General features: G+C 39.7%; 1 protein-coding gene across 14 annotated transcripts in view; it reads right to left on the bottom strand.

Annotated features, from left to right (window-relative positions):
- The window catches only part of LOC135482641 (RNA-binding protein Musashi homolog 2-like), a 163,076-nt gene that overhangs the window by 20,271 nt on the left and 124,469 nt on the right, over positions 1 to 18,336 (bottom strand). For 12 of the 14 annotated variants that reach the window (XM_064762871.1, XM_064762877.1, XM_064762870.1 and 9 more), the window contains 2 exons: positions 4,407 to 4,528; positions 772 to 829 (listed from right to left, as the gene is read on the bottom strand). In XM_064762871.1, the coding sequence (XP_064618941.1) occupies positions 772 to 829; positions 4,407 to 4,528 (180 nt within the window). The remainder of the gene's footprint in view (positions 1 to 771; positions 830 to 4,406; positions 4,529 to 18,336) is intronic. The other 2 variants (XM_064762874.1, XM_064762873.1) reach the window with 1 other exon arrangement.

The raw sequence follows: 18,336 nt of genomic DNA, 5'->3' as shown, positions 1-18,336 counted from the left end.
GTCAGTGTAACTGAAAGAACAGGCGACTCTTGACTAATGTTGAGTATAGGAACCATGGAAACAGGCACGAGGCTTGACGCACACGGGGAAATTTATTCTTCTTTAAATTCAAATTTTGGTAAAAAAGAACTAAAACATCCAGGTAGGCCCTCATTTAGAATAATACACCTTTCTCAAAATGTCACAGTGACACAGCCAGGCCAGTCCATTTGTGTCCAAGGCAACAAATAGGGTTCATCACTTTGAAATGGAAGTGTCCCTTCAAAAGTGCATATGTACCCATGGCGTAAGTCCCTTCCAGTTCAGGCACTTATCATCGTTCATAATTGTTGAGGAGTCAGATTTATTCTAACGTAAACCATGGTAACCATGAAAGTTTCATCCAAGAGCACCCTGAGTAAGCAAGCAGTTATCCTCAAGGCAATCAACTGTGTCCAAAGGGATCAAGGAGATAAACTCCCAGGTTATCAAGGAAGATCTCTCATGCAGGCCACTGCGCAGACAGAAATACGTCACAAAACTGATACCCCGTCAGCACAATCATCCATGTATTTGCACAACACAAAGTTTTTAGGAGTCTTCAATACCTGTTTGGTTTCAAGGACAACAGATTGTGCATTCCATGGTGGAGCGTAACATTTAAAAGACACATTAATTAGGTGGCCAGGGAAAGCTGTGCAAAGGATGTTACTGTTGGTCCAATCAGTTGCCAGATATCAAATTGGCTGTCAAAACACCACAAATACACTTTTCTTAGAAGACTATGCTTACCTCGCACAGCATTTTGTGCATTCATCACCTCCTTGGGTTGTGCCTTCTTTGCCTCAACCTGATAAAGAAAGGGAGAGTTAACATCGAGGAAGACAAGGAAAAGCTGAAAGAGATGGCAGCACTTGAGACTAACTACTGGGGAGGGGACTTGGGCTTTTCCTGAAGAAAGTGTGACTAGTTTCTGAGTAAAATGATTGCAAATGAGGTTCTAATATGGTACTACTATAGGCAGGGATGCACATACTTCCTATATTTATAGCAGATGACTAGATTCTGATGAGATACACTACCATAACACTGAAGCCCATTCATGTTTCTGCAACCCGAGTCTCCCATTAGACTAATAGTAAGGCATGCTGGGGCCATGCCAGAACTCCCAAGCGAGATGTCATTTTCCGAAAATACAAGGACAATTTATGGTCAATCTCAGCTCTAGGATTTCTGATAAATTTCAACCATTTTTTCCTGTAGCAGGAGTTGTTCACACCTTCTCTTAATGGCATCGTCCTCGTAAGGCTATAAAAATGAAGTAATCAGTAATCAAAATTCTATGTCATAACATGTGACATTAATGTGCACTGAGCACTCATTTATGACGATTCCAGGCATACCTCTCAGCTCTCAAATCACATGATGATATGCCTATTTGTGATTCAATAACTGCCGAATTCAAACCATGGCAGAAATCTCCCCATGTGTACTTCTCTCAGCTGTAACTCAGTCCATCGCAATAAACCGCACATGAAAAACCTCAGCAGAGAAACATAGCAATTCCGTCATGAAAAGTATGCTCACAAAATGGCACTTCAGAACCCTCTTGAAAGAACAAACAGATCGAACACAGTTGACCTCGCCCTCAAGGACTTGTTTTTATATTTTGAAGTGCGAGACTGATAAGTGGAGATAATGAATCACATTGTTGTTTTTTCTATTTCAAGTAACTCCTCTTACAAGAATTGTTGTCTATGTATAGGAAGAAAATGCTTTTTGAAAGACACCAATCCAATTGAAACAGACAAGATATAGAATTGTTCACTTTCACTAATTATGCGTATCGCAATGGTTTCTGATTAATGCCAATCAATTTTTTGCCTTGTCTTAGTTTTACTTTTCACCCCATCAAGCCATCTAGGCGACCAAGATTTTATCCATCTGCTCATTCAGACATGTCATAGTCGAGACAAGTTCCCTTCCCAAAGCCCTGTCACATCATTCCTTGCCACTGTCTTATCACACCACCGGCTTCATAGTGCCCACAATGACAGACGAGGCTATGATTTGCCGTGTCATACGCAGACAACAGATCTCCATGGGAGATGTGGACCATATCCCACAATTCTTCACACACGAATGAACTTTCATGTTTGTTAATCTTCGAATTCATTGAGGAATATTACGCAGGATGTTTGATGGTAGAACAGGTTGCAAATATGACCATGATAAGGCTACCAATCTCCATCATCATCAATCAAATTTCTAACACGGATGGCAGACATTTTTTATAAATTTCAAAATTAAAGGATGACACAACAGTGAGGAGATCTGAAGATGGGCTATTTTTGTTTGAGGGCAACCATTATTCTTTTCAACTCTGGAATGGTCATTTCATGCAACAGCATACTTTGGAGAAAGCATAGGCTGAGCGACGTCTTATTCATGGAAATCCCCTCCTGGGGCATGGTTATTCAAGACATGGTTCATCAAGCTGATTGCAGTTTCCATCAAGAATGCTGACCAGGCAGAGCCCCTTTTCCCATCATAAAAAGGTGCAAGATTCTTTGTAGATGTTTCCAGGACACCATATCAAAATAGTTTTACCAACTTCATTATATGATTTAAGGTAGTGGTATTTGGTTTGTAGTGTTGCATCTGAGGTTGGCTATTACTGCCACATGAAGGACCCAGTACAATCTAAACCAGCTAGATATGAAATTGGCCGCAGCCTCAAATAACTGACAGTCAATTACATCCCTCATTTACATACATATGGAGCAATTATCATGCACTAACTAGCAAGACAATCTAAGAGACAATTAAGGAGGAATATCTTCCATCAAAGCAGGGAGGACATGGCTTGCAGAAACAGTCAGGGAGGAAGTGGAGAGTGGAGAGTCCTGAATCACCAGAGACATCCTAAACAAGACTTTCCTAAGAGGACTTAACAAGGCTACATTTAGACATTCCTAACACAGTGCCATGGAATAAGCAATATCTTGCAAATTATAGAGCTAAACATGTAAGGTACACTTTACTTCTCAAAATTAACAATTACAGCTATATTTGGCAGAATTTACAGTGCCGCCTCATTTGAACTCTAGATTTCCAATCAATTTTCTTAGCATTATTGATATTTTCTCATAACATGAATGTAACAAATATGTACAAATCAAATAGGGTGTGAGTAACACCAATATGATATTATACAAAGGACTGATATTGGGATTAAGTCGAAATGAGGTTTCACTGTAAAATTCTACAAATGATAGATTAAGCGATGTTCTACTGAGATTCATCAGCTCTATATACAGATTACGAACATTTAAAAATGTGATGTTCTAAAAATGCTGATGGCATGACGAAATGCATTACAACTACACAAATAATTGTTACAGCTAGATTAGGCAATATAATGACTTGTAATCTCTCTGTTTGGTTATATCTACTTCGTGAGCATGTTAGATGCATTGCTGGCATGATGGCGATTCAAATTGATACTGTATACCCCTAAATTTCTGTGGCCCCACTTCCATTTGTTTCTGTGAATTGGTGCATTTTTCGATGATAACACCATTTATTTAAACAAGCATTGTTGCTGGTGAAATTGAGGGGCCTAGAAACTCAAAGGAGTGCCTTCGACCTCTTTAAAAATATGTTGACAAAAGATTCCATCAGACATATCATGGTCTGTAACCACGGAATATCAATTTGAATCACCACCGTCACTAGACGGTGTGCGGCCTATGTTGAGTGCAAGAAGTGTAAAGTCAGCTACTGTTCATGTCCAAAGAAACTGCACCCAATAAGATGACAGTGTTCTGCATTTTCACTTAAAGCCAAGCAAATTATTGTGAGACATTTTCTTTGGACACAGATGGTATGAGCAAGAACCTAGTCACATGTTCTATGAGGGCTGAGAAAGGGACGTGAAGGGAAAGCAACTTGGTTGAAAGTATTAGCAGTAGGAAAAGCCACAGAATTCAGATACCTTGAAAGAGTGGACTGAAGCTTGGGAACAGCAGGAGATGACAGAGCCATCCACACTGAATCATACCATACCTCCAAATGCAATTCAACTGTTGCCAAAAGATGGCGCCTCTCTGTTCAGTGGAAAGTGCTTTCAACCTAACTGAATCAAGGTTGACTGTACTTAGTTCCGGTGTACACACTTTCTCAATTCAGTTAGGATGAAAAACTAAAAGTTTGTAACAAATGGGTGAAAAAGTCTGTTTCATTTTCAAGCCGGCATTAAATGTTTGTGCATGTATGGATTCCTGCAAGGAATGCACAGATGATTGATGCCAACTTGGTTGAAATAGACCTAAGTAAGGTATGACTCGGATCTGTTCTTTGTTCAGTTTTCACTTGGACAAGGCACCAGTGAATTCATTCACTTTGTGTGTAAAATTAGGATGTACCATATTAGTTATTGAGACACTTGATGAACGTTTTCTCACCATTCTACTATTGATCTCGTGGAAGTGGACTTCACAGGCCTTGTCCGCACTGTCTTCATCTTGAAATGTCACAAAGCCAAAACCTGCAATGAGTAGAGCGAGAAGGATTAAGACATTGGTCACTCAATGAGAAATTGTGCAACTAATAGGGAAAAATGCTGAAAATGCAAAACCTTGCACCGATTTCTGGGCATTGCAATTCCACACATTTGTCACTTGTTAACAATAAATTCCCTAGCAAATAGAAAATATAGGTCTTGTGGTTATATTCATCATATTAAAGGACAGACTGGGAAAGTGAAGGAAGTATACAAGTTTCTCACAGAGGGCACTGTCGATCGACTTCTTCACACACATGTCAGAACAAATTCTTCTCTGATGGAAGTTGTCAACTTTATCTAAAAAGTTTGACTCGAGAATCACCAATATCACAAAATACAAGTGATAATCAGTAACATATTGTTTGAAGGCACTCCAAGACAAAAACATCACTATTCTAAACCTATTCAGCAGCAATTCTAAGGCCTCAGTTATTTATAAATGTTTACATCCTTTCAAAGCTATTTATGATAATTAGTGATATGATTTACTAGAATATCAACAGGATGATGATCTTGGAGCACCAACATGGGATAGCTCATTGAGAAGTCCAAAATATATCAACTTGACAGGTGACTAGAGTTAGACTTACATGTATGTCTCATTTATTTGAGAGTGAAGGACATTTCTATTTGAGATTGAGACGTTTTTTCTGCTTAGCCATATCCTCATATCTCAGCGGTCTACAGATGAAGGCCAATTTCTCACAAACAGTGCTCAAAATGTTTCTGTCAGACTTCCTCCTAATTCATTATCAACAGAACCAAAACATCCTGGAAAAATACACCCAACCTTCAACTGCTTCCAGAGAAGTATTCTTGAAACTTACCATGATGTTAACCATGAAATATTTACTACAATTATGTGGCTGACGGCTAATGTAATGTGCAATACCATACCTTGGGTTTGCCTAGGGACAACGTATCTGAATACTATCAGCTGTTTGAGAGTTTACTACACACTCAAGACAGCTGCCAGAGCTGGCAGTAATGTCTAGAACCTGTGCAAAACTGTGCATAACTAGTAAACATGATGTACAGAACAAGAAACTACATGTAATAGTAAAGATCAGAACATACTGAGAAGATGCCTCAATCATACAGACTTGGAATGGTCAGGATTCATGAGTAATTGTCCCACCAGAGGAAGCAGAGTGGTTTGAATTATCGTCACAACCTGGGAGGCGAAAGTCTGCAAGTCCAATGACTGTCCAGCAAGAACGGGAAATGACTATGTGATTGGTCAATACCTGGCTATCAAATCTACATTATCCAATCAGAAAGCTTGATTTACATCAAGGCTTGTGTTGAATTCTCTCCGACCCCTCTTTCTCAACTTGGATACTATTTCCCACAAGACGATGGGTAATTAGTTCCTTCATTTCAGGCCAGGTGGCAGTACCATTTATTTCAACTGAACACAAAACGATTGGCCAACATTTACCAAGTTTTCCTCATCAACATTGAAGTGACCTGATCACCACTTGGTTTGTGGTCCATCCAAAAAACACTGCCAGATACTTCCCAAAGAGCCTAAAGTGGAGTTATGATTAATGGTGCAGCTTGGCAGCATTATTCCTGCATGTCTTATCACCACGCTACATTTCACCTATATACACATTCGAAAAGAAACCAAACCTATCTGCGAATGAGGATATCTTTTTTCGAGAGAATCAAATGGAAAGAGCTATAGGTAAAGCATCATTTTTTGCCAATTTATCAAATCTTGACTCACACATATCACCAATACAATGTCTATTGCCCAACATAAACATGACGAAAAATACTATTTCTTCAAAACAATCTTCACAATTCAGTTCCCAAGAAAAAAACTAACAGTAGTACGAGTTGCACTGAATTTTGTTGGGGAAACTAACTTTGGATCCTAAAACAACTGGTACCAAGTCAACAGTTTTTAGCCGCCCTCCTGAAAAAATTGGCAACACAAATATTAGGCAAGTGGGTTGGCTTAATTGCAATGGATAGAAAATGGCCAGCCGGCTTTGGTGATTGCAGAGATTCCTTTGATTGATAAGTTAGGCCAATCTACGGCCTAGAGGGTCAGAAATCCTTCAGCACACACTCCATAGAAAACAAGCTGGAAGTTCAGTTTTGGGTAAAATGTTGCCTTGAATCATGTTTCCAATGGTAGCAGACGGCACTGAAACCTTTCACTATAAAAACTTATCTTTATGCAGCGTTATCAGCCATCTTCAGGCAACAGCAGATGGTGACATTTGAGCAGTGCATTTTATTTCTGAATATTACCACATAATGCAGCCAACATTTCTTACATATCTGCGAATTACAGCGAGAATAAACGCTTCATCACACAGGAGTCACAGCTGGGATACATTCAAGTTATATACCTTCATTACGCCCACTAAAATCAATGCGGCCCACTCAAAACTTTCCATCATCAGCTTTTGATTAGCATAAAATGCATCAGACTCTTGTACTCCTTGAACAGATATGAAACTTGCAGAAGATGCCTGCATGGTTATCACTCCACAAATAATGCGGGTTTTGCTAAAAATGGTTATAATCTTTTTCTAGATTCTGAAACCAAAGACAGAAGCCTTCCATGTCTTCATTTACTTTCAAAGACTGGCAAGAAGTCAGTACCCTTTATCAACGGTATGCCATGGAATGCCATCACGCAAAATGCATGCTGTCCATTGTATGTCTAATGGAACTGAGGCTGTCCTTTTGCACGCAGCTGTTCAAATCGTACAATGATGGATATCAGAACGCACTCTTCAAATCTAGTATTTCCTCATTGCATGCAATATCCAATTGTCAACGTATTTACAACGAGTTCATGTCAAGTCAACAAGACTTCAAGTTCTGTACATTAACTGTAGATTATGTCCTAATATGCTTGATACCAATCAGAAAAGCACTACATGCCTGACATTCAAGCACAAGCTTCCTTATTCTCAGCTGGATTTCCTTAACTCTTTTCCCATTTAGAGTAACTTTTTTCACTCAGACTGATAAAACCGATCATGAATTTATCAAATTAAAGCAGTTCTTTCAAATTCTCTGAATCGCTTTTTGCCTTTTATTGGGCTGTGCAATGACTTTCTGTCGGAACTTTTTTATCACGTGATGTGATCACCTAATTTGACATGCTAAAAGCATTTTAACTCTGCCCCCAAATGTTGTCACAAAAGACAGCTTTTTGCAATCTGGAGCTTCACTTAGGGCATGATAGTCATCACACCCCAAATAAGAACACTAGACTATCATGCATTATTGTAGTCTACCAAAGGTAATTACTCTGCAGTGTCTCCTGTTCTGCTTGGCCCTATCACTTGTCTATTGCAGTAGTACTCCAGTAATCTAGCCAGTGGATTTCCCCTGGTGGTGGGAGACCACCTCATTATCCTTATAAGTACTTGAGTGCTCCTCATAACCCACCTTCGCACAATGACTAGGCAAACAGAGAATCCAATTCTGACCATATAATCATCATTTAGTCTCATTTTGCAATCACAAGGTAAGCAAGATTTATACCAATTCATTTGCTTTTATCATCTATGTTAATAGAACTAAAACATAGGCTTAGTGTGTAACCAAAAATTTATATCTTGCATCCCATGGGTATGCTACTTCAATCCCAACATAAAGTTAACAGTGACCCACCATCAATCAGTAACTGCACAAGAAAGCAATCCCAACATACAGTTTACAATGACCCACCATCAATCAGTAACTGCACAAGAAAGCAATCCCAACATACAGTTTACAGTGACCCATCATCAATCAGTAACTGCACAAGAAAGCAATCCCAACATACAGTTTACAGTGACCCACCATCAATCAGTAACTGCACAAGAAAGCAATCCCAACATACAGTTTACAGTGACCCACCATTAATCAGTAACTGCACAAGAAAGCAATTCCAACATACAGTTTACAGTGACCCACAAAAATTGCACAAAAATCCCACAACGAACATCAGACCAACATAAAACACTTCCTAAAATACATTCTCAATTTCACTGGAGCAGAGGAATCTGATACATAAGATACCATGAAACTTACAAAATTAACATTGCAGTGCTGTGGCTGGCTTTTTGAACTCCTTCACTGTGGAGGGAGCGATACGTTCGGTTATGTATAAAAGCCATCATTCAAGAGCCACTCGGATCAATTCACTGCTACTTGAGGCCCATTCACGATGTTTGGATTGTGAAATTAGCTGTCTCACTTAACACACGTCTGTGACATAGTTGTTATTCATTTTATTCATATTCATTTATTCATATTTCTTGTGTTTGGCTTTAATTGAGGACAATAAATGATATCTTCTGAAAAGAGAAACTCTACTTTTAACAGACAGATTTCTTTATTTTTCAGATAGTGTATCTCACCTTCAACGGAAAAAGCAATAATTTGCTTATTAATTGTCTAAGAAATGTCAAATACGTTACTATCACCATTTGAAATTCTGTGGGTTAATTTGATAATCATCTTCCATGAGACAGTTCCCATTAATTTTTAAGATTAGCAAGAAGGATTAGCCAACAAATGGCTCTCGTATATCAACCGGTACATGATTGACAAACGGGGCCTGTATGATTCACTGCTAAAACCGTAGCCACAGCTGCTAAAAGACACCAGGACTTATATTCAAATATTTGGGGAAGGGCCAAAAATTTAACTCTAAACCTAATCTCCAGCTTAGACGTTCACCATCAACTAATCGCCAATGGAAAATTAAAAAGATTATCGAGATCACCAAGTCGCGATATATCCATTTGACATCTTATCTGCCTCCGCATGATCCACAAGGTCGCAGTTCAATCCGAGTAAATGTGCGCCATAGTCATCTACTTAAAGTATTCCACGCAAATGCATCCTATTTTTGAATAAGCTAAATTGATCATTTGATGCAAGATCATATCACACCGCAGTAGCTATCAATTTATTTCAGTATTATTCAAATCGGCTCATGTCGTAATGGAAGATGCCATCCGACTTCAATAGTCATCTCAACAATGGCGCAGCCATTCAAATTCATCCGTAGGATTTTTTCCCCGCAGTTCCCAATCTAATTTCAGGTTTACCTCAACAGTAAAGGTATCTTCGCCATTCAGATGCTTTTTTATAAGCCAAGCCACATTTTTCAGCATCACTCTAACATCGGATGTGAATTCACTTTATTTTCCCAACGGGTATCCGGAGCTCATAAACCCAGGGAAAATGGCAACTCGAGGGTCTGTAATTCAAGAGAGGATAAAAGACATGGGTAAAGGGGAGAATGATGATGCTCAGTAACTGTGCCACCAGATAGTACAAACTTTACTGGGATGAACAGAACAAGAGGCAGGCGTACACAGCTTGGCATTTGGGAAAATTCCTTAGGCCATGATGGAAACAATATGATACAAAGGTATATACACTCTACCAATATCAAAACTCGATAGAGGCTAGGGTTTCCTTATATTGGGATTGCAGAGATTCTGAAGCAGCAGGAAGTAAAATCAAGTCATTTGTACTTTAGCAACTCGGGAACAGTTAAAATAGAATTATACGATTTCTCGGCAGGGTAAGCGCAACTGCCAAGAATCATAGATCACACAAAGCAGAGCATAACTCAAAGAGATGGCTGGGGGCCAAACTGTATCATAAATCATCATCTACATTATTAACCACCAATCAGTAGCTTACACCCATGAAAACAGGCAGCAATCTAGCTGACACAAAATACCGCCAGCGATCCTGGAATGGTAGCCGCATTCAACATGAAACTCAGAAGTTCCAAGCAAGCCAAAGAATTCCATTCAGCGGGAGAAGATAAATGAAACACGCTCTTAAATTTCTTTTCTGAGTTAATGCAGGTGAGTAGTCAGCTTGCAGTAGCTATCGGGAATGTTCCATTGACCACATTGGCTTTCACAAAACACAACTCGAGTCTGTAGCAAAACATCCTCTTCCGATTTACATAAACATTCATAAAGTCATCCCTCTGCACACATTACAGTCAGCTTATGGTGAAACGATCGCTGCTTTACATGATGATACCACAAACGGGCTGCTCATTAGGCTTACTACATTTTTTTTACAAGGAGAGGCAGTCATAATTGATGTAGGTCTATGTACTTTAAGAGAGGCTAGAAAAACAACAACAAAATTGGAGTGAATGAGTTCATCATTTGAAGAAGAAGTAACCCGATCAAACCGCTTCATTGCATTACATGACTATACACAACCACAAACCTGTACAAGTCTGACAGGCGAAATTCCCTTAGTGAGAAGATACATGCAGAGATCGCAAAGATAGATGAGGAAATAGTGGTAACAAATGACACAAGAGCAGAAGAAAGTGGTGTCAATAGTGATAGATTGGGCCGTGTATGCAGTCAGCCTGTCACTGTAAACCCCAGTGTGTACCCTCATTGAGGAAGATAAGCTTACCAGCTTGATTGATGAAGGTGGTGTCAGAGGTGCGCCTATCAAACCAATATAACAACTGTAGCATCTATCACCAAAGAAAGAACTGGAGTTCTGTGTAATGCTGGCGCGGAATATAAAAAGATGCCCTATTCCTTCCTTCCGCAAAGATAAGTAATAATCGGATAGAAGTCGCATTTGCTGGAAAATGCAAATCTGTTCATACATTGAAATGCTTTGTGTGTTAATACAGTAGGCTATATCTCATTTCATGGGTGGATCCTTTAATTGCCCCCTTATCCGCACAGCCCTTGGTTAAAAACCCAGGAGATTATACGAGGATCACCATAACGCGACAAGCTGACATCTCCCTGATGGGTTAAGTCATCCATGACTGCCATGGCAACTTATAATTGATAAGGAAATTGGAAATTCAAAACTGCACATAAGCCAAATACAAAGAAATTATATTCAATAACACAATGTTTTTTATAAGTATATTTCATTTGATGTTTGTTACAGATATGGGTAAATGTCACATGCCGTCACTGCATTCTCACATCAAGTTAAATGGTTGCTTTAGACAGATCTCAGGGGGGCAACTTCTGAGCAAAACAAACAGAGCCACATTTTACACACTACAGTAATGTGGATTTGGTCACATTCAGACAAATGTTAGATCTAATTTAACCATCGGTATGGGTTAATGTGATCTTGATAGTATCGATTTCTCCAGACACTATTCCATCTATACCTGGTCACATCGATCATGGCATGAAAGCCTTGACAAGATGATGGAGACCAGCGTACACCTCGTGTCATCTCACCATTGATCCGCAGATGATCGATCCCCACCTCTGGACGCCACGTCCCCCAAACTCAATCAAGAATAGCATGCATGAGTGGTGGCCTGTATTTCAGCTTTCCCAAATTTTTTGTTTCAAATATTACACTCGGATGCACGTGGTGCCTCATAAGAATTGTCCAAATCCTTCTTCTTCTTCTTCAGCGTAAGCTCAGGACTTAGTGTACATTAAAATCTATTTTTACACCATTTGCTCACAACCTCTCGCCCTAAAATAAATCGGGGAAGCTGCTTTTTTTATTGATACATCATTTCAATTGAGTAAGCTAACCAATTCAGCGAACAGCTGCGATGTTTTGTGAGGTCTAATCCGCCACAATATGCCAAAACTAACTGTCCAATTTGCAGGAAGTAGCTATGACAACTGAAAAGTATTTCTCGCATATCGATGCAGCACCCAAATCAACCGAAAAACTAATCAGAGATTCCAGAGTAGCCGATGTTCGTCTTGAGAGTTATCCGTATTTGAAAAGAAGTCTTGTTACTATGGCAACGGTGACAGCCACCTCCCGAGCCCTGCACGCTCAGATCAGTTCATGTCCACTTGAGGCAGGTAAGAGAGAAATGTGATAATAGGTACCAACACTGGCACTCTAATACTATAGAAACCGTGTAATGGCTTCTTCAATATTTAATGAGAGACATTCGAGATGAGGAGAAAAGATCTGTCCCAGCTATACTATTGATGGCTGCGTTTTTATCAGCAAATTGAGTAGAAACGCAAAGCAAGACCCGACCTTTACATCATCGAAGTAAAGATTAGACAGCCCTATTCTGCTGTGATGATGGAAATCCAAGATCTGTGTTCATAACTATCTCAGGGCTCAATACCAACAACAAAATAATTTGGCAAATCTCGATTAAGGTTTCGTTCCACTGACTGACTGGTAGAATTGAATTGTCCTTACATAATCGGCTAACCAATTGTTTATTAACATCGGGGAACCTCTGGTATAGTATGCAGCGCCAACATTCTGATAGTAGGAAGAACTTCCACGGAATGATAAGTTAGTTACAGATTATCTGGATCGTGCCGTGATACAACGCAGAAAAAATGCAAGAAAAATATTGTTGTGGTAAATGGATAACAAGGATAAACAGAGGGAAATAATGGCGTGCCGTGAGTCGCATCATAACTCATATCATACAACAGATGCTCATGTTTACTATGCTACAGCTAGAGCTACAGCTATATTCCTCAATCATATCACTTGTTGTATTTTCCATTGCAAGGAACAAGAAGAAATCTTTATCCAGTTCTTTTCTTAAGATGTAGTCATGTCACCCCTTTACCGGCATTTATGTCATTACTGATATATTCATTGGGGAGCATAGCACATGTATGAATATGTGTTTGAATGATGCATCATGAGCAGCAAGGCCAACTTCAACATTCCTAGTACACAAAAATGCCAAGTTTTGAAAGATGGGAAAACCTTTTTTTTGGTATAACGTTGGAACTAAGATCTCACTGTACAAAATTTTATGTTGGACACAGCACAACTGTTTGAGCTGAAAAAGCGTACCCTGAATGTAGATTCAGACAGCGGCAACACATGGCCAATCAGGACTTGACCAGCGATTAGTGTTTGCATTTCATTTCACTATTTCCACAAGAGCTCAAGATTTGAGACATGATATGCCATATCTTACTCAAGCCTCATGAAATCAGATTCACCTACAGTCGATCACTTCATGCAGGGAATGAACAATCAGCAGAAACTGAATGACCTACAGTTCTGGTCAAAAGTAAGTCATATCTGAAAAACAGAGCAGGATCTCTACTACTCTTGTGAAGTTGCAGCCAGACTTTGTAAGAAATACATGGGTTTGTAGAATAACATATTGCATAAATCAAGGGCTTGGGGTATTACTTCTGAACAGTATGGTATTTGGCCAAGATCCGACAAGGAAAGTTTGTCAAAATTATTCGATCTACCCTGAGGTATTACACAGAATGTTTGTCTTTTCAGTGTAAGAATATTGCACCAGGAGATCCCAGTCTTTTCTCTACCCTGTCCCGCTGGGCAAACGACCTGGGAAAAGTCAAGCAGACTGCACTGTTCAGCAGATTAAATGGTGACTGCAACCTTGCTGCAAACGACAGCCTCATGGTACAAGAAGGAGTAGGACATTCCATCGGCCAGTAAACATGCCTCAAATATTCAAAGCATGCCAACCTACAAAGTAATTTTAACACAGGTATTACGAAGGAAGGTAGTGGAGAACTCGGTAAAGTAGAGAGCAGATGAGTATCAACTTCATTGAAGGCTTCTGCCAATAGGCTGTCTGCCAAAGATGTGCATTTGTGACCCGTCACAGCAAAAGCAGGCCCATGTCGCTCTGAGCTTGGCAGGTTGAGACGGACTGTTTGTTCATTTCTCTATTGTCTGCCTATTGTGAAATATGAGCACATCAATTTCTTCCATTATCTCCTGGTGTCATTTAGGCTCATCTTCTGTGCGACATGCGCCTGGTTTTGCTGTGATGGGTCACATTTATGCTGAAAGATTGCCACAATACTCGGTTTCATTCATATTCAATAGTAATACCATGCTTAAAGATGGCCAGAATAGCTGCGCATGATTATGGGTTTGTTGATCTCGGATTGATTTTTAATGGACTGATTCAGGTACTTTAACACACCATGAAGAATTGCCAATGTCCTTCTTTTCCTTGACCTCGTAGAAGACGCACAAATATCAACTGCTGAATCTAACAAATTGGGCTTCTTCTATTTTCCTAATCAGTTACCTCAGGGGTGTTCAGAAATTCGCACCATTTTCCAGTAGCTATGCCTGTAGGGAATGTTATTCTGGGTAAACAGCTGACTGAAAATAGCAGTCACATATCCTTAACCACTCTGATTGCCAAATTGATTTTCAGGCAACTAAGGCTGGCATAATTCTATCACACACCCGAGTTCATTCAGTTATAAAATTCTGCCGTCGATCAAATGAGAAGCTTTTCATATTTTTATTAAAATCGCTACAGACAAGAATTCATCAGAGTTGGGGCTTTTTATGGTAACTTCAGATTATGAAGACTGAAGGAAGTCACCTTCACATTCTACTATCTGTTGTTTTCGCCAGAAACATTTTAAACTGAGAATGTTTTCGAAATGCCAAAGTGTGCAGTTTAACAGTGCACCTCTGCTTTATATAGATAAGAGAATGCTTACAACCTCAGCATGGATCCTAACTGCATAGAAATGGGAGAACATGCGCTCAAGTTCTCAACAAAATCAATAAGTCTTCCAATACTTCACCTGTTCTCAAGAGAGGCCTAAATGTTCATATAGGACTTGCCATGAAAAAGGATTTGTTGGTCTTGCCCATCAAATGGTAGAGACATGATCGATTGATGATTGATTAAAGACGAGCTATTCTATTGATGAATTCAAGGTAAAGGCCAAATACTGACACAAATGGTAATAGGGAGTAAAAAAAGAGGTCATCATTATCGACTGCTAACATAGAATATTGTGCCAAGAGATCGGATATGCAAAACAGGGCTATTTATTTGATGAGATTGCCAATTATCCTTTTCGTTAAAAGACGAATGATGTGATGTCCTGTGGAACCCATCGAGACACTGGCAACAATTTTATGTGGGCAGTGGGCTAACTCTCCCAACCTTGTTACCAGGATATAAAAAATATCATTTCTTATCATTATCTCACATCAGGTTTCTCATCAATACGTCATATATCATTTGACAACATACGCCTCCTATTGACCACATTGCATCACTGACAGAAAAGCTCCACATCAATGCATTTCATCTAATCTGAGAATGCCATAAGGACATCCCTCCACCAGCAGCGCCTGTCACATCAGAACGATTCATTTCACCAAATCTGACATTGCATTACAGCTAATCAACAATCACCGCGGCTGACTTTCGCATGTTCCGCCGATGTTCCAACCTATCAGCGATCAACGGTGTTGTCTTGGGAATCACCGTGCATAAAAATTCATTACCCCGAGATCGGGCTAATGAAGCATGCACAAACCTTGCTTGTCGACTCCAATTATGGAATGTTCCAGCACTACCTGATGCTAATGGAACACATTGTCACTAGCAACGTCAAAGACCCGAGTGACAAATGGTAAAGGTGCTTTGCTGCATGGATTACACCAGCTTCTAATCAAGTCACTCAAACAGCTTTGAATGTCTCTTAAAATAAGTCAAAGACCTACAGCAACCCACAAACTTCTGAATCTGATTAATGTTCACAGGATTGGATAAAATGCGAACAAGAGCAAAAAAGTATAGTAATTCAACGAGAATGACTTACTTTATGAAGAAATCACATGAAAATGAATTTTTGCCTCGATTCATGGCAACTTGGAATGAATATTTTTATTTCATTTGCAATCAAGGCAATCAGGTTTAAACTTTCCACTGCATTTTCTCTTCATATAATACTTATTGCTGTTACAGGGCTGTAGCTAGACATGCTAGAAGGAGGCAAAGACCCAAATGTGTTTTTCATGCAGATTTTGGCAGACTTTCAGACTGATAGAACACAGAATCGGCATTTTCCCTCCCCTTAGTGATAAAAAATACCAGCTGCAGGCCTGTGTAAGCAAAATTATTACCGAATCAAATCTTATGTGTAAACTGAGTAGGCCCTATGTCCTTCACCTTCTTTTAAACCTCCTTCCTCTTAATCACGCCTCAAGTAGTCCGGTAATTGGAAGTATTGGGCAAAGACATGTCACAACATCACTCACCATATCAGCTGCCTGATGTAAAGATGCAACTATTGACTGAGGTGACACTGGTCCCCCATGTGCATCCGCGTCACCATGGTGACGGCTGGTTGTGGACAAGGAGCAAGAGGCCGAAGACAGCACTAATGACCATCTTCAGGAATCACTTAGGGGGATAATGACTACCTCGAATCAGATGGGTTAACTCTTAATTGCGGAGAGGAGAATGCGACGAGTGACTGATCCTCAGATCTCCCTTTTTTTCCGAATCAGAAGGCATGGCTGAAAGCAACACTTTTTGTGGCAACGCCATTTCAACATTTCTGTAAACAGCATCAAGATGTCCAATATGGCAACTTGGCAAAGGAAGGTTTCCAACTGCCCTTGCCTTTTTTGTCGAATAGTGGTGAGCCAATAGCTTTCGGTGGAGTGACCTCTTTTTAAAGCAACAATGATGACTTCCTAATATTTTTGTCACCTTCCTCGTCCAGAAAGTGTCGATGTTCATTTGCCGATAGACCCACGGCTATGACGAGTATGCCGAGTTTGTAAGTCTATCAAGTCATTTGTCCATTCGACAATTAAATCAAACGGTTTCTCCATGGCTGTAACAATGCCTTTGGGGTATCCAGACAGGATCAACAATATCTCATTTGTGACGAGTGAACAAGAAATGTTCCTTTGTCACTGCTTAACGCTGTGAACTTGTCACCATTATCTTCTGTGAAATATCACACTTCTGAAATTTTAATCTTAACGTCGCCACTTAACCACGTAATTGTTTTGGAATGTTATTCTTGCAAAATATGATGAAGCTAAAGCGGGTCTAAATAGTAGACAGGCTAAACAGGCTACACAGATTTATTTCGAATCCATCTCCAATGCAAAAAGGATGGAGACAAATCAAGATTTGTGGGAAAAGTATTTTTAGTGTGAAAACTTGTCTGTTATGCCTGTCACATTATGATGCATAAAAATGAGACAAGAATATTAGCCGGTGATGCAATATATCAAAGTTAGGCATCTTTTATGCACATGAAGCATCACCATTTGCCATAACTGTCACACAGCCAATAATCAGGTGACATCAAATTGAGGCAATCATGCCTAACCGAGCCAAGTGAAGGAGCACCGTGATGGTATCATTATTGCATTACTGATGGCTAATCAGATCAGCAAGGAGGAATGTACAGCTGGCATGTATAGTGAACAGTGTGGGCTGGGAAGTCGCATTCCAATCCATCCTGAATAGCGAGAAATGTATTGACATCTTGCATGGAACGTCACACAAAATGTACGGGAGATTTTTGCAAGGTATGAGTGAAGTCAGTTCTGGCTTTTTGTCTACCAAGTCCAATCATCTGAGTTGAAGAAATAAGCATGAAATTTCAGAAAGTCCCTCATGACCTACACTCGAGATAGAAGAACAAGAAGTGGGACTGGCAGTACATGAAACATGCCTCATCATCATCTAAATGAAACGGTTTTTGAGGATTAAGTTTCAAATTGGATTTGAAGCAGCTCGCTGGGTTTTTAAATTGCCTCGTGGCATCATCACCAGGAGATGTAGTTTTGAAAATGAAATGGCCAGGGCCATTGTGCTCACCTCATGTGGAGGAAAGATGGATAAAGAGCATGGTATTGTGTCATGTAGTGTTAGGTTTGATGTAGGTCCAAGCAATTACAATTTCCCCAAAATGGCCAATTTACGGTACATTCGACCTCTGTGACCTTGAAAAGTAGGTCAAATCAAAGAAGACCCGGGTGACACATTGAATGGTTGTTAGAATTAGATGCACCTATGATAT

Source organism: Lineus longissimus, chromosome 2, assembly GCF_910592395.1.
Source record: "Lineus longissimus chromosome 2, tnLinLong1.2, whole genome shotgun sequence".
Lineage (NCBI taxonomy): Eukaryota > Metazoa > Nemertea > Pilidiophora > Heteronemertea > Lineidae > Lineus > Lineus longissimus.
Note: the sequence above shows the minus strand (reverse complement) of the source record. Positions and strands in the feature narration are given on the sequence as shown.